The sequence below is a fragment of the Schistocerca piceifrons genome, chromosome 10 (assembly GCF_021461385.2).
Source record: "Schistocerca piceifrons isolate TAMUIC-IGC-003096 chromosome 10, iqSchPice1.1, whole genome shotgun sequence".
Classification (NCBI taxonomy): Eukaryota; Metazoa; Arthropoda; class Insecta; order Orthoptera; family Acrididae; genus Schistocerca; species Schistocerca piceifrons.
The window spans coordinates 22,416,371-22,442,781 of record NC_060147.1 but is presented as its reverse complement, the minus strand read 5'-3'; the positions used below and the strand labels follow the sequence as shown (position 1 = coordinate 22,442,781).

Here is a 26,411-nt window from a genome sequence, read left to right as displayed (position 1 = left end):
TGCAGGGAGTGGAAAATCAAGTTGCTGAAGGAGGCGACAAAAGCGAACTCCAAGTTGGTAACAGGGCAGATACAGCCAACCCATATTGGCGGTCGAGAGAGTCTTCAAAAAAGAAACGATAAGACGGGTGGTCGGGCATTGATAATAGGTGACAGGCATACTGACAAAGCAGTATATCGCGCCGGTAGGTTAGTGGCAATTCACCAGCTTCAGCATGAAGACTCGACGGGAGTAGTATAGAACGCTCCGATCGCAAGACGTAACCCCCGATGTTGTATAGAGTTGGGGCGGCATAAGATGGACGGCCGTGCAGAGGAGTATACAAAGCTCCCATTATCCAGCTTTGAGCGGACGATCGACCGATATAGGCGAAGTAGGATGGTTCGAGCCGATCCCCACGACGTACCACTGAGAACACTGAGGACATTTACGGAAAGGGTACAACGGGCAGCCAAATATGACATGTGGAGACCAGCTACATTTCCTGTCAACCCATACACATCATCCCACATGATGTGCACACAATAAAAATCTAGGTGTTAACTTATTGACAACAGCCATTTTCAACAGGCACTAATGTGTAAGTACTGTTCAGAACCTGAAAATATCTTTCAGCACCTTACTACCACCAATACATTTTCCATATTGTTACAACATTCACAACATACTTTTTAAAAATATACATAAATGTGTAGGAATGCGATTTGTTAAGAAAAGCCATATTCTTACTAACATTTCAATTTTTTTGGTCAATTTAAAACAATTACAGAATCTGGTACAAGGAACCATTAAAAGCAATTTTTTTTTTTTTCAAAATTTTGAAATATGAGGTACACAGTTAGGTTACAATATTTACAAAATGTGGGCACAACATATCCCCTCCCCCACCTCAGTATTGCGATGGTAAATATTCATACTGCCGCAAACTGTGACATCAGATTAGATGGCTTCGTGATTTCAACATTAAGATTTTTGTACAGCGTAGCATGATTAAGCACTAGCTGTAAACCTTTATGGCAGCAAGTTACGGCTTTGGGTGAATGAAATACGAAGTTTGATCATTGTATTTATTTAATAATTGGAAAGCACATATTAAATAGTACACTTACAAACTCTTAGAAACAAACAGTTGTTAAAAATTACAAATAAAGCTTTCAAAAACTCAGGCAACTGATCTCTGAGTAAATCTGCAGAAATGCAGCTGTACCATTGTTTTGTGGAATGCAACAAATTTGCAGAAATAACTGACTAAACATAGGAAAAATAAATTATGTCACTGTATAACAAAAGTTCTCTCTTTACTTAACACATACATGGAATAGCTTGATAAGACACCAGATGGCATCAGAAAACATTCACATTAGAAAACTGAATATTCTCAGAGTCCACAAGGCATAAATATCACACTTCACACTTGCTTTAATTACTGAGACTTGCTCATTTCACAATTTGAAAATTGTTTATTAACAGCAGTCCATGATTACTCCAGAGCACCTAACATTTTGTATTTGTTGTAATTCACAACAGTGCCAGTAGCAAATTTAATAATTACCTCCAGCAGAATTGGTATAAACAGCAACTGCAAATTCATTATCTATGAATGTTCACATTTCTGCAAATTTTAGGCAGAAGGGAAATTTGTGTCTTATACTAAATTGTCATTTAAAACTGGTACTCCGTGACAGAGCCTAATGAGAATAAAATAAATTTACCAAAATCATATTGTCAACTACATGATTTAGCACTTTCTGACAAATATTTCATTCAACTGAAATTCTCAGAAGACTCATAGTTACACAAAATAAAGCAACAAATAATAGTGCAATATTCATAGTTATAATATGAAGCACGTACAGATAAAGCAGTTGTGGCAAGGTTGAGATCACATTCAATGATTTCTTCCTGTTATCCTTACACTACACCTATAATACTGATAATTTATGTTGCACACACCCATAAAATGGGAACTGCATAAACAACTAAATTTTTCTATTTTTCCAACAGGTGCATGGTCAATCTGAATTACTAAAAAGTAGGAGTGTAACTATGAATTCTGGTTTCTTAATTTTAATTAAGTCAACAATGATGTACAGGAACTGATTGTATACAAAGTTCTTTCACAATCTATACTGTAAATTAAACAGACGATGGAACCTGGGCAATGAATAGAACAAGTTGCAACATTGAGAACAGTGTCAGAATGATACATCTGCACATGCCAAGTGCTCCAGTAAAAGACAAGAATTGGAAAAGGACAGCCACATAACATTAGCTGAGGCTCCCACAGAATAAATTTAAGAGCAAGTCCGACAATGTGCACCATTAATGTGTAGCACACTGAACCCGACTGGGACCAGTGCCCGACTCATCTTCATCGTACGCATTCTTATACTCACGCCGCCGTGCTTCCTGCTCTGGGTCCATTTCCATCAGCAAGCACTCTTCTGCTCCATCAGGTATCATGGATTCTGGTCTGCAAAATTAGAGCATTTATTAGAATAATTTTTATCCTTGTCAGATGTGATTCTTAATGAGGTTAAGGGATGTTCAATTGATAAAATTATAAAATAATAAAAACAGCTGGCCATAGCTACTGAAAGACACATTGAAGTTGATAATTAGGGCCCGGATTTTAATGGCAAGTCATTTTTTTCTGAACTATAGGGTGAATTTTAGAACAATTTATACACAAATCTAGGCATTTTAGTGTCGAAAAACGTATTTTGATTGTGCGTATAGAGTCAAATTTTAACAAATTTTAGTAATAGGTCATAGTGCAGCTAACTTTTAATATAATAGGTCATATTTCCGTCAACTTTTCCCAAAAATGCATATACGGTTTTTCTCGTATCTTACGGGACACATGAATAAGAAAATGAATATGTTTCTCACGAGATAATATTTAATGTGCTTTTATGAAAGATAAACAGATAAATTAGTACACAGCTTTATTTCTCAGAACTGTAGCACAAAATCGGTGTGCCATAACAGTCGTTTCGCGAACATAAAACATTGCCGCGCAGAGTCGACAATACGCTCTCAGAGCCGACAAAGGCAACTTCTGCCATAATAATCATTGCAGTCGCACAGGTGTTCCCAGTAACCAGTTTGAATACAGCTTTTGCCTTGTTCAACATTCCTAAAGCCAAGTGCTCCAACAGTGTGAAGTTGTGAGGATATGTTCGAGAAATTGGAGAGTTCTTTTGCACTGATGGGAAAACATTGTTTTGTAAACTGTGTGAAGTTAAAGCTAGTGCAGAAAAGCCCTTTAATGTGCAAGAACACTATAATGCCGCTAAACACAACAGCTGTGTGAAATGGAGTGATGAAAATAACAGCAGGCAAACGCTGTTATTTGAACAGACAGGTCAATCGTCAACCGTGCCATTCTGCAAGGTGGAAAAGCTGAAGCATCCACAATTCAGACGGTTCTTGGAGAAGTACACAACACATCCAGTTCCCGATGAATCTACACTGAGAAAGAACTATTTATCTGTATACTACAATGATGTGCTCAACAAAATACGAATTACCATTGCTGAGCAAAAGATCTGGCTGTCGTTAGATGAAACTACGGATATTAGTGGGCGATATATTGCCAATGTTGTTGCTGGTGTTCTGAAAGTTGATGGCCCTGGAGATATGTTCCTACTAACGTGTGAAACTCTTGATAGAGTAAACAATTCAACGATTGCTATTTTGTTTGACAACTCTCTAAAGCTACTGTGGCCTGATGGTGCTTCATATATTGCTAAACCAGCCAAAGGTCTTCAGATTCTCTACCTCAGTATGGTGTACGCCACATGCGTTGCACAGAGTTGCCGAAGAGGTGTGATCCAATTACCCTGACACGGACAAGTTAATTTCCTGTGGCAAGAAAATCTATGTGAAGACTCTGCTACAGGTGCAGAAATTCAAGGAACATGCACCTTCAATGCTTCTCCCACCAAAACCTGTTCTTACACGAACTACACCCAAATAAAGACAATCTTCTGTGAGCCTGATAGTGATGAACCAAGTGCTATCAAAATTGTGAAAGAAGTTTTTACAGATACATTGTCTCTAAACTTGGCATACATTGACGCCAATTTTTCACTATATCAAAAGCCATCAAACGACTGGAAGCTGTTGGCACTAAGCTATGTGACGCCCTGAGTATTGGGCAACATGTGCAGAGTGAGTTCGGTCGAGCTCATGGTCATGTGGCTGACAAAGTGAAAACCAAATTACAAAGTGTTCTCCAACGGAATCCTTGTTATTCTACACTGTAGAACATTAGTGACAGTCTTTCAGGGAATGATGCAAAATTTGAAGATACTGAAACAAAGCTGAACTCCAGTGACATCTTGTGAAGTGGAGAGGAGCTTTCCCAGGTACAGAACTATCCTCAGCGACAGCCGTAGATCTTTGACAATGGAAAACCTGAAAATGCACCTTGTGATCCAGTGCAACTTTGCAGATACTGAAGATTGACATACGGTATTAAATAATGTGAAATGCTTTAAATACTACGTAGAAATAAAAACATTGATTAACTGTTTTGATAGATGATCTTTTCACTGTACTTTGTGTTTAGAAAATAAAACATTCAGAGATTCAAAAAATAGGTGCAAATTAGCCACAAACCCTACAGAAAGAACTATACTTACAATATTTTGAGAAGTGAATTTTGCATTACTTTATGGTGAATAAATAATTAAATAAACAAGAATGCTTTAAATAAACTTCTATTAAGTCATATTTTTTTAAGGTCATATTTATGTAAGTTTTCGGTCAAACGCTTGCATATTTCACTGTTTTAAAGAAATTAAAATCCAGGCCCTATTGAAAATACTAATCCTATCTTTCTCAACAATAAGTCTCTTCCAAAGGAAAAAGAAGTGGCAGGACAATCAGAAGCCACAATGAGAATGTCCAGCCTGTTATCTTTGACCACCTCCTCTGATGTCTCCCACTTCATCTACGTTTTCACAACAGGTTGGTCCTTATCCTAAGGCCTGAGCGTGACCTACCCCTTTTTCCTTGCCTTCCCCAACCTATCCCTTTTTCCTTGGGGAAATTAGTTCCGAAGTTTTTAACAGTTTCTTCACTTTTAAATGTGAGTGGCCAATCATTCTGTCTCCTACTGTAGTCTGCGTCCAAAATGCTACAGTAAAATGAATAACTATAGTTGCAAGTATGAGTGCTTTCTGTTTAGTATTGTTTATGGTTTACTGTATAGGTTGGCATCTGTGGCCAGCAGCTAACTTTTCATTTCGGTATTTGAGATTTTGTGAATTTTTCAGTGATTAAATTTTCATAAATGCAATAATTAAACAGAAGTAATAGTTTTTGCCAATGAACTTTTTGTTTTGGAAGCTATTTGCAAGAAGCATTCTTTCTACTGACTGCTTCGTAATCTACAAATTGTATGGACCAAAAAAGCATTAAGTGTAATTTAGGTGTGTAGTGACAAAAGGTGTCTGTACAATCATGACCTGCAGCTATCATAATACATTGGACTTTTTTTTAATTTTTGAGTAAATATATGTTCAATTTTCAATTTGTATATTTAGTCCCGTAACTGGCAGAAGCTCATGTTCGATTTGACTGTATCTTTTACTTTCGTTCAGCATGCCAGGAGGGAGAAACTGGCAATAGTTAACCAAGTGTGATCACAAAATGAACAAACAAATGGTTTAATCCTTACTTCATCCTACATTACTGTCACTAGAGCAAACTCACTATCATTGACAGCAGTTTGTTGAATTAAACCACACCAATTCTCACAATGTCCCAGAATTCCTGTGCATCTTCAGGCTTCAATTCCTTCAGTAACAGGGAATATATGCCACTGCCTTTCTCTCTTCTTACCAGCCAGGGTTGAACTGAACAGTATCTGGATTTTTTAGCATTGATATTGTGCCCTAATCCTAAGGAATACACACACTGGCAGTGCAAAAAACCAACAACAACCACATCCTCCATGTGAAAAATGTTTTATAAACGTAAATTTAGGTAAACATTATTGTGCTAGCAAGTATCCTAATATAAAACAATCAGCTGATCCCATAATTCCAGAAATGAATTAGATAACTGTGTGATAGACAACAACAACAAACAGTTACTTAAGAGGATGGTGGTTGTAACAACAACAACAACAACAAATGTGAGCAATTAATAAAAAGAAACCTTGAGCTCTCAGAAAATGTTAATGTGAGTGAATGACTTTACAGAAATCACACATTTATATCTAGATTTTTGCAGTATTAGTGCACATTTGTGGATTTGTGCAAAGACTATTTCATGTACATGGTGTTATATGGCAACACGAACTGGTCTGCAGTTACAAACATGTATGCTTGAGGTGCTGCTGCTAGCTGCACATCTTAGGTGCATCATGTAATAGTGGCTTAAGGCTGATATTTGGGACACACATAAATAAGAATGGGTATTATACAGAGATTTAGTGTGAAAATTTAGTGTTCTACTGACAAGATTTGAATTTTGAAGTGTGAAGCATCTTAAGTTATTGATGAGAGAGAAGTTTTATTAGAATAGTTTGAGATTTCATTGTGTGCCCTGGTACGTAAATGCAAAGTCTCAATACGGACAAGAAAAGCTTATGACCACAACTATTTAAGGACACCAAATTTTTATGTCAATGCACTAAACAGCTCAACTGTATCTGTAGTAATTGAGTAATTTGTATGAAATTTAAATTCCAGATCTAGTTTTTCACATGTATTTCAATACACTAAAAAACTTGAACTCAACTATCAAACTTATTATTTCAATAATCTCCCAGTAGTCTAGTATAGTAATTCGTTAAGAGATTGTAGCCACTAATATCCGTCGAGAGCATGTAAAACTATGTACACACACACACACACACACACACACACACACACACACACACACACAGAGAGAGAAAAAGAGAGAGAGAGAGAGAGAGAGAGAGAGAGAGAGAGAGAGAGAGAGAGAGAGTGTGTGCGTGTGAGTGTGTGTGTGTCTGGTAGGGCACAACTGCTTATCACTCTAGTCCTCTCCTTGTACATTTTATGAAACCCATTATTCCCTCACACCAGATATAATCCCGACAATTGAAAACTGCTGCCACACACTGCACAATAAATATTCTTCTCAAAGCCAGCTTAATAAAAGTGCTTGGTGTTGCCTGGTTACTGGAGGGTGAGAAAAAATTTGCAAACTGAAGATCAAACACTATTGGGAGCTTTTAGAACCCAGAGCCATCTGGTATTTTCTGTAGAGATAAGAACAGCAATGGATGGTGCATTACTTATGAAATTTCGTAACAACTGACTGGTAACTGATACTGAATTGGTACATCTCTTGGAAGGGAGGGTCATTACCATTCCTCACCCCTTCCTGCTGCAAAAATCACATTTTATCTTTTTTGGATTCTGATGATAGATCTTTGAAAAACTGTAATCGGAATGGATGATGGAAGGTTGATAACTGTATGATTTTCTAATTCTGGTGACTATTTGGTGAATAGTTATGATCAACAAAACAGGTTTTTCAAACACCAGCTGTAAAATGTTAATTGTTTAAATTATATGCACACAAAAAATATGAAATTCTCCAAGAAACTCTTCTGTTAAGAGCATACAAACATGTAACAGGAAACAGTTTTCACACTAGCTTTCAAGCTCTTTCTCTTTTTCTAGTAAAAGGGCACACATTCACAGTTGTGAATACTGTTCTCTGTTTTGTGTGTGTTTGCTCCGCCCATCAGTTCAATACAGATGAGTGGTTGCCTTTCCTTTTTTACTTACTGATCCATCCACAAATTTCAATTACTCTTATAATTTTAAGATAATTTCCACATGTTTACACTGTGGACGTAAGAACAACAATGTCAAAGTCACATACCTTGGTGGCAGGCAGTTTTCCAACTGTGGTATAACTTCCGGTGGAATAGTCGCTGGAAAATTCACAAGGAACTGAATAATAAGACGTCCCTTCTCAAATGGGTTCTTGTACTGAGGCATTCCCTCGTTCATAATGCACTTGACATCACCATGCTTGGTAACTTCACCTGAAAAATTAATGTAGTGTTAAATTGCACTTTACACTGGCAGTTACAATAAGGATTTACATTTGTTATCTACTCATTTTGTGTGATAATTGTCCAACTATATTCTTTTTTCTGAATAATCTCCACACACAGAAAGAAAAATTCAATAACAGACTGGTAAAAAATGTATATGCGTAAAATGCACCCAGAACACACAAAAAGCTTTAGGTGCAGAAGAAAAATGATTTAAAAGCACACTGCTATGAATAACAAGCTGCAAATCCATTATGAATACAGCTTACACTTTACTTTTTTCCATATAACATATTAGACAGAATCACAATATTATATTACTCTATGCGACATTTCATTTCAGTATCTTTACCTGGGATGCAAGTAATAACTAAGTCCCTATCATCTAATGTCCTTATAACTCTCTGGAATCCACACAACGATTCCACTAGCTCAATATTCATTCTCATTATGAGATCACATCCAGATCGCCTGCAACAAAAAGAGAGCAATGTTGTCAAAACAAGTACAAAACCATCGCTTTCAAAATTCTTCCTAAGAATAAATTCTAACAGCAGTACTCTAACCTCACACAAACATTTTTTACTAGTCTAATAATTGCTCCTAAAGAAGAAAGGAAAAGATTTTATTTAACTGCCCAATGGCTTCAATATTCCTACAGGAAAGAAAAAGTAAACTGCCAAAGAAAATATTAGCATAGGATAAAAGGATGTGTGGATTTATGGAAACTGAGCAAAATCTAATTCACAATGCATGCAAAGTGATTTCAATCCCACTCTTGTTGATGAGCCAAATTCAATACCATACAAGTAACAAAGTAGTCCTAGGTCATTTATTTCTTACAAAAATTCTCAATACAAAAGATTCTTTCCACAAGCGATCAAAAATATCAGGTCTTTCAGCATAAAGTCAGTCTCAAAATATTGATAAAAGGTTTGGGATACATTAAGAGTAAAGCACGGCTCTGGCCAATTACGTGTAGAGAAAGGTAAACAGTGTATCAACCCTACACTTATTAAGAAAATATCCTAAAAGATGCAGCTATCTCAATTGTGATTATTTTACCACCTTGATAGGTTAATAAAACTGCAGGTTTTGACACTTTAACAAAGCAGTATATTCCAATGTTTGTGTGTGTAACAAAGCAAAGTATCCAAAACTTAATGCACACCTGTATTACAGAATTACACATTCCTAAGTTCTGGCACAAAGCCAGAATTTTATCATTCCTTAAGCCTGAAAAACTTTCTGCCCTTTGTCAGTATTGGCAAGGTTGATCCTTAATCACATCTCGTAGCATGTTGATAAAAAAACCTTGTAAATTTTAGCAGTAAGGTTTCTGCCGAGAAAAGCCATGCTGTGGTCAACTCCTTAATCTTACTGAATGCACAGGAGATAAAAATGGAAGAGAACAAGTTACAGAACTGGTATTCATAGATTCTGGGCAGTGTGTGACACCATCAAACCCAAGGAAGTTTATTACAATGGTATATTCAATCACAAAATACTTATGTTTAACAGTTTATCCAGTGCTTGCTGCGAAACAGGATGGTTGTCATTCTGCATAATAAGAATGAAATGAGAGCCTTTCAGAATGGTCTCCCCCTGAGTAGTGTATCGATACCCTTGCTGTATAACATCTATACAGGCAGGCAACCAACCAACCAACCAACCAACCAACCAACCTTGGAATGACAACATTTATTGCACAGATGACAACTGCAGCTTAAGGCAAAACCTTTGAGGACAAACATATAGCAGCTCTTTAAAACCTCAACAGGTCTAAAGCCAAACCCCCAAAAGACAGGTTTGCACCTACCACCTGAGAAACCAGGAAGCCAAGAGGAAGTTAATATTATCTGGATGGGCGAATAATCATGCAACTAAGACATTCCAAAATAGTTGTGAGTAAGTTCGGGTTGCAGCCTCACATTTAGAGAACATTGGCAAGAAATAAAGCTAAAAATATCTGATCAGAACAACACCTGTAAACTTACTGGCACCGCATGGCACATTCCGCCACACATCTTCCCTGGTAATATGCTTACCTGCAGTAGAATATGCAGCACCAGTTTGGTGGAACACGACACACACCAAACAGGTGGACAAGGCATTGAATGAGACTAGGTGCACGATGACTGGCTGCTTATGATCAACTACTGTCACCAAAATTTATCAAATTATGTGTAGCACCACCTGACAACCACAGAAGCACACACTAACAGCATGGGGTGGGGGACAAATCGATCCCAGATATCCCTCTTTGGATGTGAAATATTAAAACCTAGGTTGAGGTCGAACAGGAGGTTGACGTGCACATCAGCAATTTTATTAGCGCCTGGAACTCGCTGAACAGAACTGTGGCAAAATTCATTAAGCAAAAGGATTGGTGAGAACAAAGAGAAACCTGCTACGGACCTTCATCCGCCATATGTGATGCAGAACGCTCTAAACCAACTGAGAATGGTAGTGTCAAGATGCAAGACCAGCCTCAGGAAGTGAGGCTTCATGACTCACGTTGAGTCCTGAAAATGAGGTTACCTGCAGGATCCCTATCTACTGGTTTGCAGAAACCTGCATGATCCTTGCACCATAGGTCTATACACAGCAAGTGATAAAGCCATAAATACATTCCAAACCTTTGGTTCACCTAAAAGAACATGAGTGATGCTCAGCAGAATTATGTTATTTTTAATATTTTGTGTTAGCCAAGTTCTGGAAATTTAAAACAAATTAATATCTCCAGTCACAGACAGGTAAACAGAAAGACTGCTAAACAAGTACACTCTGCCAAAAGGCCTCCTGAAACAACACACACACACACACACACACACACACACACACACACACACACACACACACACACACACACACACACACACACAACCACTGTGGGTGCCAAGGCCAATTGGCCTCAGTAGCCAGTGATAGTGGTCACACGTATATGGGTTGCGTTTGTTTGAGTGTATGTGTGTAATTCAGGAGGTCTTGGCTTACTTGTTTAGCAACCTTTTTGTTGTGCCTGTCTGCAGTTCAAAATCTCTACTATATGGCAAGTAGTAAGCTATCTTATCAAAATGTTGTCATTATTCCATCCTGGATTTTCCATTTTTGATTTTAAAACAAATTTATTAATACAAAATAATCACCAGTGGCAGTAAAAAATGCCAGATGCTGGACAGAGACCTCATCCGGAATTTCCCATGCCCTACAGTCTTCAGCAACATACACCCATGTAGTTCCTGCAAGTTTTGTAATGTGTGTGCACATAAACCTTTTTTCTTTCCCTTCTCCTTGAATCCAGCTAACAACTTCCTTGGTCCATCTGGCTACCTGTCCCACCCATGCCCATTACAGTTTTAGTAATTATTTGTTCCGACTTGTTCCCTGATCAATTCTTTCACTTTTGTGTGCCTCCTAGTGGTTAAAGACAAGCTTCTCTCCACTGCATAATGAACAATTAGTTCTTAACAAATAACAACTGCATTTATTTTGTGGAAGCAAAACCAATAGCAGCAGTTTTCCTTAAGACTGAATGAGTATCTTCTTTCCAATATGTGTCTTATCTGTCTTTACATCTTTATATTAACAAAACTATCTTCTAACTGGAAGATTCTTATTAACTTCCGAATATGAAGGAATCTCATGTACTGCCCACAAGCATACTAAAGATTTTGCAGCTATTTGCTCATCCTTCCATGCCCACAAAAATTCACAACCGGTAAAAAACCTAACAACTACAGAATCTTATCACAAAAATTATGTCACCCAGCCTACAACTGCACTATTAAGAAATTCAGTATGACTTCCAGCTGGATAGTATTACAATGTCTGGAAAGCAAATGAAGAATGTTACAGAATCACAAAGAATTCCAATTTTATATTCCAGTCATTTTGTACACTCACTGTACCCCAAGTTGACGTTTGCATTGTACACTCTTTGTACACAAGTTGACACATTGCAAGCTACGAAAATGGTATGAGCAATGAAAGCTATGTGATTCAGGTCTATGTACATCAACTGTTTGACAGCTAGGGTATCAGCACTGTTTGTCAACCATGCTATTGTCAACAGGAAAGTAATGCTAATTCTAAAACTAAACTTCAAATCCCTGTTAAACAGAACTCAGTTTCTCAATTTCATAACCATAGTGCTGAAAATTCAAGGTTTTGTGGATTCAATGACTAATAATTTATGCTCACAATACAATATTTCACTATTTTCAACAACTAGAGACAGGAAAATATTGCAAAATTGATGCAAAAAATAGCAGTTTTTGCTAAATGAGAAATATGACTTAAAAGATATTACAAATTTGTATTTTCCTGATAATTTTATAAATCTACAAATGCACTTAATATTTGTATCAACTATTGCATGTTAAAATTGCATTATGAGGTCCTACCTCCTCAGTGCTAAGGTTTGTGCATAATCTTAAAATGACAATCATTTCACACAAACTCTGATCTGATTACAAAAATTTGGCAAAAAACCTGAATTGGAAACAACTATGTACTTTGAAGAAACACCAAATTTGGCAAAAGACCAACATCAAATTGGAAAAAAAGCACCAAATATAGCAAATATTAATGTAATCAGGAAAAAATAACACTGTATTTGGCAAAATTATTTTGGCATGAAAAGTAATTTAGCAAAAAGTAATTTGGCAATAAAACTATTTTTCCCCCGTCCCTACCAATAACATGTAACACCTGACTCAAAATTTACATTCATAGTGTTCATATCACTAATAAAATGGCAGTTAGTATGATATGGTTATTCTACCTACTAACTATTGCTTGACATGCTATGAAAACTATAAGAAAGATCATTTCTACTATAAAATGTGTACCACTTACTTGAACATTTCATGCTCTTTCTCATCCAGAACTATGATGATGTCACCTGGCTCTAACCCAGGTTCCTGATCTCCTTCACCACCGAAAACTATTTTCTGACCATCAACCATGCCTTTATCTACATGAACCTCTAGAATTTTTCTGTCACGGATTGTCTAAAAAATAAATAAATAGGTATAATAATACTACTAGCACTTAACTAACAACACATTCAAAATAAGAGATGATAATCGCCAAATAATTTCAGTCAATGTCACTACTCGCTGAAAGTTATTATGTGTATGTTTTGGAACAATATCAGTTATTAGCCACGAACTGATACTCGATAAATTTGAAGGACTTTCACTGCTGTGGACAGCTCAAGCTGCAAAACCTTGTTCTAACTGATAGTTGAATTCTGGTATGCAGCATACCAATGACAAGGACAAATCTGCAGTATTTCTGTAAACTGGTTGTCAAACAGAGTACCACAACTTTTGCTATGGATATCTTAGCATTTGCATTATATTACAAATATTATAAATGTTCTGGCAGAAGGGTTTATTTTAACTTGCCACCAGTAGCCTACTTACTCAGAAATCCACTCTTAACAACCCAGCCCCTGGTGCAGGTTAACAAACATACCTTCTTGCCCTGGCACTGCTTACACCGGTCCTTGGGATTGATCCGCTCCCCCTGCCCGCGGCACTCTGAACACATCGACTGGATTTGCTGGATCATGCCAGGCCCCAGCTGCTGGATGTGCACCTGCATACCATTGCCATGACATGCTGGGCACGTCTCTACTGCTCCCTTCTTGCCACCTCGGCCTGAGGAAAGGACACACATTGAGCTTCTGAAGAGAGAAATCCATAAAAAGGAATGCAATCAAAACAATTCAGCACTGTCACCCAGTTGTAATGCATTAATAATGTCCACAATGCACACAATTTATTGGATAAGAGTCAATATACATAAACCGCTCGCCAGATTGGGACAGCAGCACTATTAACCCTTTTACCACTACAGATGTGCTCCCTGCATTCTGTGCTGAGAGCTGCTTTTGTTATAACTTTACTGCTTGTCCAATGCTGGTACCTGTGCTGAGTGACATCATACCAGCTGATATGAAATATGTATGAGGTTTTTGGAAACTATTAGGTGAAAAATTAGATTCTTGTCCCTCTTACAGCCTACTATCTTCACTCTATAAAGAACTGAATTTCTTTTTGTTACACACCATTCTTGCTGAGCTGTCTCAAGTTATGCAGAAACTGCACTAAGCTTTAAAGAATTCACACAGGTAAAAGGGCACTTCATAAATTATGTGTATGGTCATTTTTACTTCATACGTTGCAGTTAATGAAATGTTGATACAATATCAAAATTTCATTAAGGGGGGTAGGACGTCAAACGGGCCGACTGAGCAGGAGAGACACCACAGGACATTTTAATTTCCACTGTCTATAAATTCATAAAACTTTGTCAGCACGACCAGGAAGGACTCAGGATTCACACTTGTAGCAGCGGAAGTTCAAAAACATAACAAAATAATTTTTTTTACATGTGAAATTTCATCATTTTTTCACTACTATTGGCTGCATTTGTTGCTATAGGTACACTTTTCTTCATAAGTAAGAGAGACTGTTCGATGAATTTTGCACAGCATAGAAACCATACTTACAGGTGTCTGAAACTCTAGAATCTATTTAATTTATGAAAAAATGAATAAGCTGTTACGTTTTAAGCTTTATGTTTAGAAAAAGGAGAGAAAAAAATCAAATTTTGTCGTTAATTATCTCAATTTTTACCACAGTTTTTAATAGATTTGGAAAATTCTAGAGTTTCATACGCCTGTAAGCATGGTTTGTATGCTGTACAAAATTCAAAGAATCTCTCTTACTTGTGAAGAAAAATGTACCTATAGCAACAAATGCAGCCAACAGTAAGTGAAAAAATGATGAAATTTCATATCTAAAAAAAATTTATTTTGTTATGTTTTAGCACTTCCACTGCTGTGTATGTGAATTGTGAATCCTTCCTGGTCATGCTGACAAAGTTTTATGAATTTATTTGTATAAGAAAGACAGGAGAAAATAAAATGTCCTGTGGTGCCTCTCCTGCTGCAAGTCGGCCTGTTTGACGTCCTACCCTCCCTTAAAACTGAAAACAGAACAATATTTCGGTTCTTTAGTTACTGGGTTTCATACCTGAACAACGTTTGCACGCAACAAGCCCATTCACAGCCTTGTGCACTGCAAATCATGGTCATAACAACAGACACATCTCCAACGACTGAAGACAAGATTTTTGCAAATAATAGCATGCAATTAGGCACACATGTTTGATTTTAAATACTCTAAACTTTTTTATTCACAGAGATATGGAAGTAACTTGTCACCAGCAAAGAAGTATGCAGCTCAGGGTGCATACGCACTTCCACAGCACTGCAGAAAACCCAAGCTGGGGCCACCCAGTGCAAGTCTTTGTAGTTGACACTATGTTTGTGATTTTTTTTTGTGTGTGTGTGTGTGTGTGTCTCAATGGTGAAATGATGAGGACAAAACAACACCCACCTCCAAGCAGAGAAAATCTCCCTGCTACAGAGGCACACACCCTGAAAGGATGGAAACACAGAATAGGAAGGAACATACTGGTCACAACCACACTAATTTAAAATTCCCTTCTTTACAGCTCAGGATGAAAGGGATTCATCCATACATACATAACTTTCTACATATTCCAACATTAAGTGGCTGAGACGTACATCTAATGCATTATCTAATGCAGCACTAGATTCTGAATAATTTAGAGTTTACAGTTCATAAATTTGTGAAACGAAAGTTGAGCAGAAAACTACCGACTGCTGAAATATATCAATTTTTGGACAGAAAGAATTGGGCAAGGGAAAGTAATTTGAAAAGGGATGTAAGTGTCTGTAGTTACTAAAACAACACTGTCATTTGAATGCGATGTGTAATGCAAGATCTGAATAGTATGCCTCTTTCATGAAGGTTTGCTAAGTTAGGATCACAGTTAATACAGTAAAAGCTGGTGTAATGGTAAATACCCACCTTACATTTGTGGTGTTCATGATTAACAGGCATCTACATCTACATCCATACTCCGCAAGCCACCTGACGGTGTGTGGCGGAGGGCACCTTGAGTACCTCTATCGGTTCTCCCTTCTATTCCAGTCTTGTATTGTTCGTGGAAAGAAGGATTGTCGTGTTATGCTTCTGTGTGGGCTCTAATCTCTCTGATTTTATCCTCATGGTCTCTTCGCGAGATATACGTAGGAGGGAGCAATATACTGCTCGACTCTTCGGTGAAGGTATGTTCTCGAAACTTTAACAAAAGCCCGTACCGAGCTACTGAGCGTCTCTCCTGCAGAGTCTTCCACTGGAGCTTACCTATCATCTCCGTAACATTTTCGCAATTACTAAATGATCCTGTAACCAAGTCCGCTGCTCTCCATTGGATCTTCTCTATCTCTTCCATCAACCCTATCTGGTACAGATCCCACACTGCTGAGCAGTATTCAAGCTGTAGGCGAACAAGCATACTGTAACCTACTTCCTTTGTTTTCGGATTGCATTTCCTTAGGATTCTTCCAATGAATCTGTCTGGCATCTGCTTTACCGACGATCAACTTTATATGATCATTCCATTTTAAATCACTCCTAATGCGTACTCCCAGATAATTTATGGAATTAACTGCTTCCAGTTGCTGACCTGCTATTTTGTAGCTAAATGATAAGGGATCTATCTATGTATTCGCAGCACATTACCCTTGTCTACACTGAGATTCAATGGCCATTCCCTGCATCATGCGTCAATTCATTGCAGATCCTCCTGCATTTCAGTACAATTTTCCATTGTTGCAACCTCTCGATATACCACAGCATCATCCGCAAAAAGCCTCAGTGAACTTCCGATGTCATCCACAAGGTCATTTAAGTATATTGTGAATAGCAACGGTTCTATGACACTCCCCTGTGGCACACCTGAAATCACTTACTTCGGAAGACTTCTCTCCATTGAGAATGACATGCTGCGTTCTGTTATCTAGGAACTCTTCAATCGAATCACTCAATTGGTCTGATAGCCCATATGCTCTTACTTTCTTCATTAAACGACTGTGGGGAACTGTATCGAATGCCTTTCGGAAGTCAAGAAACAAGGCATCTACCTGTGAACCCGTATCTATGGCCCTCTGAGTCTCGTGGACGAATAGCGCGAGCTGGGTTTCACACGACCGCCTTCTTTCGAAATCCATGCTGATTCCTACAGAGTAGATTTCTAGTCTCCAGAAAAGTCATTGTACTCCAACATAATACGTGTTCCAAAATTCTACAACTGATCGACGTTAGAGATATAGGTCTATAGTTCTGCACATCTGTTCGATGTCCGTTCTTGAAAACGGGGATGACCTGTGCCCTCTTCCAATCCTTTGGAACGCTATGCTCTTCTAGAGACCCACGGTACACCGCTGCAAGAAGGGGGGGCAAGTTCCTTCGCGTACTCTGTGTAAAATCGAACTTGTATCCTATCAAGTCCAGCGGCCTTTCCTCTTTTGAGGGATTTTAATTGTTTCTCTATCCCCCTGTTGTCTATTTCGATATCTACCATTTTGTCATCTGTACGGCAATCTAGAGAAGGAACTACAGTGCAGTCTTCCTCTGTGAAACAGCTTTGCAAAAAGACCTTTAGTATTTTGGCCTTTAGTCTGTCATTCTCTGTTTCAGTACCATTTTGGTTCAGAGTATCTGGACACTGTTTTGATCCATCTACCGCTTTGACTTAAGACCAAAATTTCTTAGGATTTTCTGTCAAGTCAGTACACAGAACTTTACTTTCGAATTCACTGAACACCTCTCGCATAGCCCTTATCACACTACATTTTGCTTCGCGTAATTTTTGTTTGTCTGCAAGGCTTTGGCTATGTTTATGTTTGCTTTGAAGTTCCCTTTGTTTTTGCAGCAGTTTTCTAACTCGGTTGTTGTACCGTGGTGGCGCTTTTCCATCTCTTACGATCTTGCTTGGCACATACTCATCTAATGCATATTGTACGATGGTTTTGAACTTTGTCCACTGATCCTCAACAATATCTGTACTTGAGACAAAACTTTTGTGTTGAGCCGTCAGGTACACTGTAATCTGCTTTTTGTCACTTTTGCTAAACAGAAAAATCTTCCTACCTTTTTTAATATTTATCTCGACAGCTGAAATCATCGATGCAGTAACCACTTTATGATCGCCGATTCCCTGTTCTGCGTTAACTGTTTCAAATAGTTCGGGTCTGTTTGTCACCAGTAGGTCTAATATGTTATCGCCACAAGTCGATTCTCTGTTTAACTGCTCAAGGTAGTTTTCAGATAAAGCACTTCAAAAATTTCATTGGATTCTTTGTCCCTGCCACCCATTATGAACGTTTGAGTCTCCCAGTCTATATCCAACAAATTAAAATCTCCACCCAGAACTATAACATGGTGGGGAAATCTACTCGAAATATTTTCCCAATTATCCTTCAGGTGCTCAGCCACAGCAGCTGCTGAGCCAGGGGGCCTATAGAGACATCCAATTACCATGTCTGAGCCTGCTTTAACCGTGACCTTCACCCAAATTATTTCACATTTCGGATCTCCGTCAATTTCCTTCGATACTATTGCACTTCTTATCACTATAAACACGCCTCACCCTTCACTGTCCAGCCTGTCTCTGCGGTATACATCCCAATCTGAGTATAGGATTTCATTACTGTTTACATCTGGTTTCGGCGAACTTTCTGTCCCTAGAACTGTATGGGCATTGTGACCGTTTATTAATGAGAGCAGTTCTGGGACATTTCTATAGACACTCCTGCAGTTTACTATTAGCACACTAATATTGTTATTCCCTGTTGCATTTTGCCTATTCCACCTTGCCGCGTCCCAGAAGGCGTCTTGTCGGGCCTAGGGAGGGAATTCTCTAACCTAAAAAACCCACATGTGCAGTCCACACGTAGGCCGTTACCCTTGTAGCCGCTTCCAGCGTATAGTGCACGCCTGACTTATTCAGAGGGACCCTACATTTCTACACCTGATAGCGGAGGCCGAGAAATTTGCACCCCAGATCTTCGCAGAATCGTCTGAGCCTCTGGTTTAAGCCTTCTACTCGGCTCCAAACCAGAGGACCACGATCGGTTCTGGGAACGATACTACAAATAGTTACCTCAGTTTCCATCCCCAGAGCGAAGCTTTCCACCTTCACCAATTCCGCCAACCGCCTGTACAAACTGAGGATGACCTCTGAACCCAGACGGCAGGAGTCATTGGTGCCAACATGAGCAACAATTTGCATTCGGGTGCACCCACTGCTCTCTATCACCGCCGGCAGTGCCTCTTCCACATCTCGGATGAGACCCCCCAGCAATGAGACAGTGAACACTGACCTTCCCGCCTAATGTTGGAGCTCCCAATAACTGATAAACCCCTCCCCCCGTGTGCCTGCTCGGACCTTGCTGAAGGAGCGGCCGCATGTCCACTCACAGGCAGAGCGGGCGATGCCACACGACCAGCCTCCACATTGACCCTCCGCCTTGTGTGCCGCTGAACCCGCCACTCCCTTGGGGAGAGGGTGGCCAACCGCACCCGGTACCTGCGAAGATGTCTCGACAGCAGGGACAGTGGGTGAAGCATGTAACACCTGGGGTGTACCATGCGACGCACCAGACTCCCCACTGCCGCTACACTCCGAGGCAGCAGCCCGAAGACGGCTAACCGCAGCCATCAACATGTTCAGCTGTTCGCGAACAGTTGCCAGCTCCTCCTGCGTCCATACACAGCAGTCACACATCCTATCCATCCTAAGAAATCAATTTACTGTAGAGAGTTAAACAACTTTTAACTAGACTGCTAGTTCACAAAAGGCAGCTGATTGTTGACTGAACTGTGGTTGCTAGACACTTCTTGTAGAAAACAATGAAAAATAGCACTACCTGTCTTTGGACTGTATTGAAAAACACTAGCACTTGCATGTAAGCAAGAGTGACAACGGTAGCTCATCTTTTGGAGGATGCCCTTCAAAATGTGTGTATCCACTCAACCAACAGCACAACTTAACAAAGCATCGAACCTTTGAGAAATTACACAATTTCGTGTTTCCTAAATGCACTGATGTAGCAAGGTAGTTTCCCATTAACCTTTTGAAGGTGTGTGTGTGTGTGTGTGTGTGTGTGTGTGTGTGTGTGTGTGTGTGTGTGTGTGTGTGTGTGTGGCAATTTCTTACTAAAATACTAAAATAACAGCAGTAATCTGCTACAAAAATTTTCTGTTTTGAACTAAACACATATCTATTGATGACTGGACACATTTCTTCTGCAGTGTACTGATAAGATTTCAATTTTATGCTGTGGGAAAATTTTGTTTGTGAAGGTTGGGCAAGTACAAAACTGTGAATGAATTGAGCCCAATACGTTCATTAAAACTTAGTGACAAACCTTTACTGGTTTACATGTATCTTTACTATGAAATATTTTTGGTGTATTGCATACTTTGAATTTAACTGCTATAGAAAATAGAACTGGTAATTACTGGTGCTCTATTTAAAACACTTGTCACTTCCTGCTGCTCTAGATAAAATAAACAAGTGAGAACCTACCAACTTTCATAGCCTTTTTTTTAAAAAAGGAAAGGTTAAATTGTTTTACAACAAAAAGCTCACTCTAGCAAACCTACCTTCACACTTGTCACAGATAACATTTTTCTGCAGTGCAAGTTTGCGAACAGCTCCTTTGTACAGTTCCTCCAAAGAAACGCTCAACTGATGAATAACATCCTTTCCACGACGCTCACGTGCACGTCCACGACCGCGGGCACCAAATGCTTGACCAAAGAACATATCGAAAATATCCATAGGTGCTGAGAAGCCATTGCCACCTCCCTCTTTTAAGGCTTGCTCACCACCTTGGTCATAAATCCGCCGCTTCTCTGGATTTGATAGGACCTCGTACGCTTGAGAAATCTGTTTGAACTACGGAAAAAAAGATTATCTTAAATTTTTTAATCATAAAATAAATCATTCTTTCAGTATATTTACAGCACCAGTTCAATATTGTCATCAAATGCAAGTTATGAATAGCTCACGAAATTTTAGAATATTAGAAATTAAAAATGTTGGTATTAAAAATATTACTTAATCCTTGAGTTGAAGCGGAACTAGTTCCACAAACAATGAACAGAACACTTAGTAACACTGCATAGTCATGGCATATATGCATGCAGATTCCCTCAGCGAAATAATAAATTAAAAGAAAAGAGTGTAGATTTTATAGAAGTCTGGAGAGCTGGACTGTGTGAGAATTCTCAGCTAAACAGCTACGAACTTTTTTCCCATTTCTTTTGCAAGATATTGCCAAAAGCAGACCACATGAAACTATTATGCCCGAGCTTAATTTCTGAATGAGCCATGTCTTTCTTCCCATACTTCTTTACCTTATAACTTTTTTGTTCCATATTTCTTCTTTCACATGTACCAAGAAATTGGTCCACCTTTTGTAGATTGTGTTGAGAGTAACGGAATTTGATACAGTTCTTTGTTGCTTCTTAATTTGTATTTGCTATTTATTGCATGGGCATAAACGTTAGGCTGCACTATTTGTCAGTTCAGGGTCAAGGGAAGTGACCAATTCCCATAGATTTTGTAATTTTTTTCCCCGTCATACTGGGTGTGTTTTTACTGTTATACTTAGCTTGTCCCCTCCCTAAAAGCCCTAATTTCCCGTGGTTGTCCTGTTTGTATTTTTGGAGGGAGATGTTATTGTCATATATAAGTATTTCCATGTCTGCTGCTGTGTGTATGTAGTGATATCATAGGTGCCATATTGGAGACTCTTAGAATAGCCATTTCCACCATATTGATGATGTCGTGGGTAAAAGCAGACAGGTGGAATCTGACACTTCCGTATTCCTGTCAGTTCATTACCACAAACTTTATTTGGCTTTCACAACTACATCTCAACCAAACTGTCATCTCAACCACCTCTCTCCCCTCTCCCACTGCTGCCACCTCCACCATCAGTTTTGCCTTCTCCTCCTCCTCTAAGAGTGGCACCGCACTATGTTGCATGGAGTTCTTAAGAGTTTTCACATTAATGGGGTTTGTGCCCATCTGCTGTTATCTTGTTTTCACTTTTTTTGCCAGTCTACTGGTTTGAGTAAATTCTCACATACACTTAAATTTTTGAACTTTATAATTTTTTCAAAATAGGCCCTACATTTTTAACAATTTATAAAATTTTTCATATAGCCTGTTATGGTTTTCAGATTTGTATTTCTACTTTCACTATTGTGATCATTTTGGTGTATTTGGGTTTGTAGTTCAACTGTCACAGGTTGTAGAAATTCATTCCTACTAGGCCTATATTAATTTCCACATTTGATACACTACCTAAGCCCAGCTATATGGCTTCGACAGCTCTTCCAGCTCACAGCAACCATGACAGTCTATTGTTGAATGCCACTTGCAAGGTCTCCTCAGCCTTTCTGAAACTGATAAAAATGTCTGCCACACATCCTCTGTTTACAAAGCAGGCTACTGATTGCAATGCAGCAGAGAACTTTCTTACAATGGGATATCAAGCTGAATGACTATTGCTGAAGTCTGTGAAGTCCAAGTGGGCTCTATCAACAGTTTGACCTCATGATAAAATATGCAATTACCCTTCCTGAAGACCAATCTATTGAAAATTACAGAATACTTCAAGTAATTTTTTTAAACATGCACCGAAAATACAATGTCACAAATGACTAACCAATTACCTCCACTCCTTGACTGACTTCTGAAGCCAGGCTCAGATTCAGCCTCACCTTGAATTGGGCTTTCTCTTGGCCAACTCAACAGCAACAGTGCACATTAATCCTCTAATGTGTCGAAACTGGATGACTACACTGGTTACTGCAATAATCTGATGACACCTCTTTACCAATATGCATTTAGACAACTCTAGTGACACTGGTTTGTCCAACAAGAAATCTCACACAAAAGCTTAATAAAAAGAAACCATGGACACTTCTACGACGTGCGTAACTTTGGCTATTGGCTGAAAACTTTTAGACACAGGTTATGTACAGACAAAATATAACTGCATACCTCTCTGCTACGACAGATGCAGTGCAAGACAGTAGAAACTATTCTGTTTCTAGCATTCATTTGCCATTCAAGCTTGGGTTCAAACCAGCTCCCATCAGAGAACATATTCAACCAATTAAGTTCCAGAACACAAATTCTGACCTCCTTTGGCAAAGGAAGAAGGAATATTAAAACCATAACCTATTGTGTAGCACACCACACGTAACAATTTAGGAAAATCTAGGAGATTAAAATGAATGACAAGGTTTCAAACCAAAATGCCTATTACAAAAGCACCTTTTAACACAAATATCACCTATCACCACCACATTTTCCGGCGGGGGAAGAGTACTTGGAGGGGGAGAGATGGTAATTTGCAAAGTAACTGCTTATGGCACTTTGTTAATAACAATATTCTGCTCCTGTGGACAAAGGAATGAAGGAAGACTTGTAGAGTTTAATAAGGCGATGAAATCAGACTGCTCAGAACATCTGATTAGACAATGATAGAGAAAAGTCAACTTGTACATTTACTGAATCACAAATATTTGAACACAACTTGTTCAAATGCTACACTGGTGCTGCAAAGCCACCTTGTCTGGCCAATAATGTTGAAGTGTTAAAATGTGAGTGCCACAGATCACTTGTATTTTCGACACTTTGATAAACATATCTCAATTTTCCTATTTCCAACTGTAGCATGGCCAGATGTTGCTACTCTGGTATTCTTTTACTGAGGTTTTAGATATTTGTTTCAAAATTAATTGAAGCAATGGTTCACAACGTAACGTAACAAATAACTGGACACGGTGGTCATCGCAATACACGTCTAGGTTTATATCAACAAATATAAATAGAAACCCTGTCATCACAACTTTTGGGCCTAGCATTTTTACAAATGTCTCGCAAGCGGAGATTTACTTAGAAATCAAAATGTAACTTAAAACATTTAGATAACTAATCAACACTGAATTTCCAAGACCTATGCACATAACCGTAAAGATGGTCCGTAATAGCACTACGAAACTCCATTGCTAGGGTCAAGCGCTCGTCTGGAAAATGATTAGTTAGAACTTTATGTGAAAAATACCAACGCAAGGAGTGAAAATAGCGATCATGGTCTCCACCTAACTACAAGACAATGACCGACTTACCTTTTCACCCTCATTTGGGTTCTTGTCGGGATGGTACTTTAAGGCTAACTTCCTGTACGCTTTCTTTAGTTCATCAAGCGTACAATTTGGTTTTACACCTAAGACGTCGTAATACGTGGTCTCTTTCACCATATTTGCAGGACGGTGAAAATAACCTTAAAAGGGGGAAAAAAAGTTCAATAAAACAGTCGAACACACTATACGGATACAAATCTCTTTACCTGACACAATCGATTGCCTGTACATGAACGAAATATTAAATGTTATCTGTTTTGGTTAACTGGCTACTATTAGAATCTTGCACAATTACACAAGTAAAGTAAATTCACATTAAAAAAAATATAAAGGAAAGAACCAGCTGATCGAAAGGAATAGAAATTTCAAAACATGAATCCGAGATTGAAGTTACAACACAAAACTCACCAAGCTCTTGCTTATTGCACTGACACTATGCGAACAACTAATTACTGAGAAATAGCTTCACTTGAGCACAAATTTTACAGCACTATCGATCCACACATCCAACTAAGTCACACGGCCTTCTCCGTCGAGGATATTATAGCACGGACTTCTCGAAATTTCCTGACCTTCTGGCAAACACGAACTGTGCACACCAATAGCACTGCTGCTTTGACATTACGTCATGACGAGCTCGGAATACTCTGGTGGCGAAGCAATGAACTAACACTAGGGCTACTAACTCGATATGTGGAAAAATCGAGAGATGTTTTAATAAAAACAAAGTAAGTCGTTATGGGTAGAACGATTTTCTTGTTTTCATTACTTGCGCGGGGAATATAGTATAAACTATCAACATTTGTAGCCGGAGAAGCAAATATGGACTCAGTAAGCACTGATTGCAGTCACAATTGACATTAAGCTCTTAGCTATTACAAAATGTGCGTTATCAGGGTGAAGAAGCGGAAATTAATAGTGGAGATCGGGTTCATTACATAGCACTTTTAGAAAAGAAACCAAAGTGATTCCATGACAGACTACAACATAGATCAAGGGAAGCCCTTGTTAATCTGTCTTTAAGCTTGCAGCTGAACATCAATAAAGCCTGCTGCATCTGCAAGTGACACCACACTGTAACGCCTTTTTTCGTAACAGAAAGAAATTTGCACTTTAACGTAATGAAATTCAGGAGGTTTAAGAAATTGAATCTTAAGTTTACTACCAATTTTAATATGTTTTGCAGTGTGGTAAATTGCCAGTTGATAACACCTAATAAATTTACTTGACTGCAGTGTATTTGCAAGCAAAAATAATGAGGAGGCCCTCCGAATAAAAGTTATGACTGATTACCCGTTACCTCGTCACTGAGCATCAGCAATAGTGATGAGAGTGTCAACAGGCCAAAAAATTCAGTTGATTTTTTTGCTTGCGTCAAACATTACAGAAATCAGTTTCCATATTTTGGACAAGAGGATAATAGCTAGTCATTTTAACAACAAATGTTTGTATGTAATCTGTTTGCTCAATATGCTTATAAAATAGCTCCTCCAAGCCTCATTTGCATTTTCGCAGTACTTTTTTGCTCGTATATTGAGCAATAAAACGATTAATCTGTAATTGTACATGATTCTGACCCAGGGAATGTTACTGTAAATATTTTTAAAAAAGGAAGAACAACTTTCTTCTGTTCCAGTCCTTTCTAGGACAGATTTTTCAGCACCTAGATCAAAGCCTCGAAGGTAGATAGCGCTGTGCTTCACTGTATGTACACTACAGCTTTACCAATGCCTTCAGTTCTCATCTACTCCTAGCATCTGAGTACAATCTGGTTTATCACATTAGGTGAGGAAATAACATGACAGTGTGCAGCATATTGCTGCTTCTAAGGGAGGTCGCTGGCATCTGGGCAAGCAGCAGGATGTGGGGTCATTAGATTTAATATGTTTTGTTTCCAAAGGAACATGCCATCTGAAGATATTCAGTCATGGAATAAGCCAGTAGATAATTCACAGAGTGTTCATAAAAGTGTAAAAATTAAAAACTAAATAAATAACACCATAGAACTGTAGGCTCTAATCAATTGTGAGACACTCAAGGACAGAAAAAGAGAATCTGTCATAAGAAAGCCTTTCAAGTCAGATTTCAGAATCTTAGGTTTACGTGTCAGATCTGTTAGTTTTATTTGAAGCCTACTGAAAATGCATTAGTATGCATGTATTTGTACAGTGCATAATGAAGTATTGTCTGATGTTCACTGAGTGAATGCTGCAGTCCATATTACTAACCACAAGTCCCAT

At 38.5% G+C, this 26,411-nt stretch overlaps 1 protein-coding gene across 1 annotated transcript; it reads right to left on the bottom strand.

The window, feature by feature from the left end:
* Positions 1-1,053: 1,053 nt before the first annotated feature.
* On the bottom strand, positions 1,054-24,793 carry LOC124719096 (dnaJ homolog subfamily A member 1). Its single transcript, XM_047244789.1, has 8 exons — positions 24,580-24,793; positions 24,157-24,311; positions 20,611-20,905; positions 13,538-13,722; positions 12,914-13,068; positions 8,406-8,524; positions 7,876-8,041; positions 1,054-2,473 (listed from the first exon to the last, which is right to left on the bottom strand). The coding sequence occupies exons 2-8, from the start codon at positions 24,286-24,288 to the stop codon at positions 2,323-2,325; spliced, it is 1,203 nt and encodes a 400-aa protein (XP_047100745.1). The 5' UTR covers positions 24,289-24,311; positions 24,580-24,793; the 3' UTR covers positions 1,054-2,322.
* Between the last annotated feature and the right edge of the window lie 1,618 nt (positions 24,794-26,411).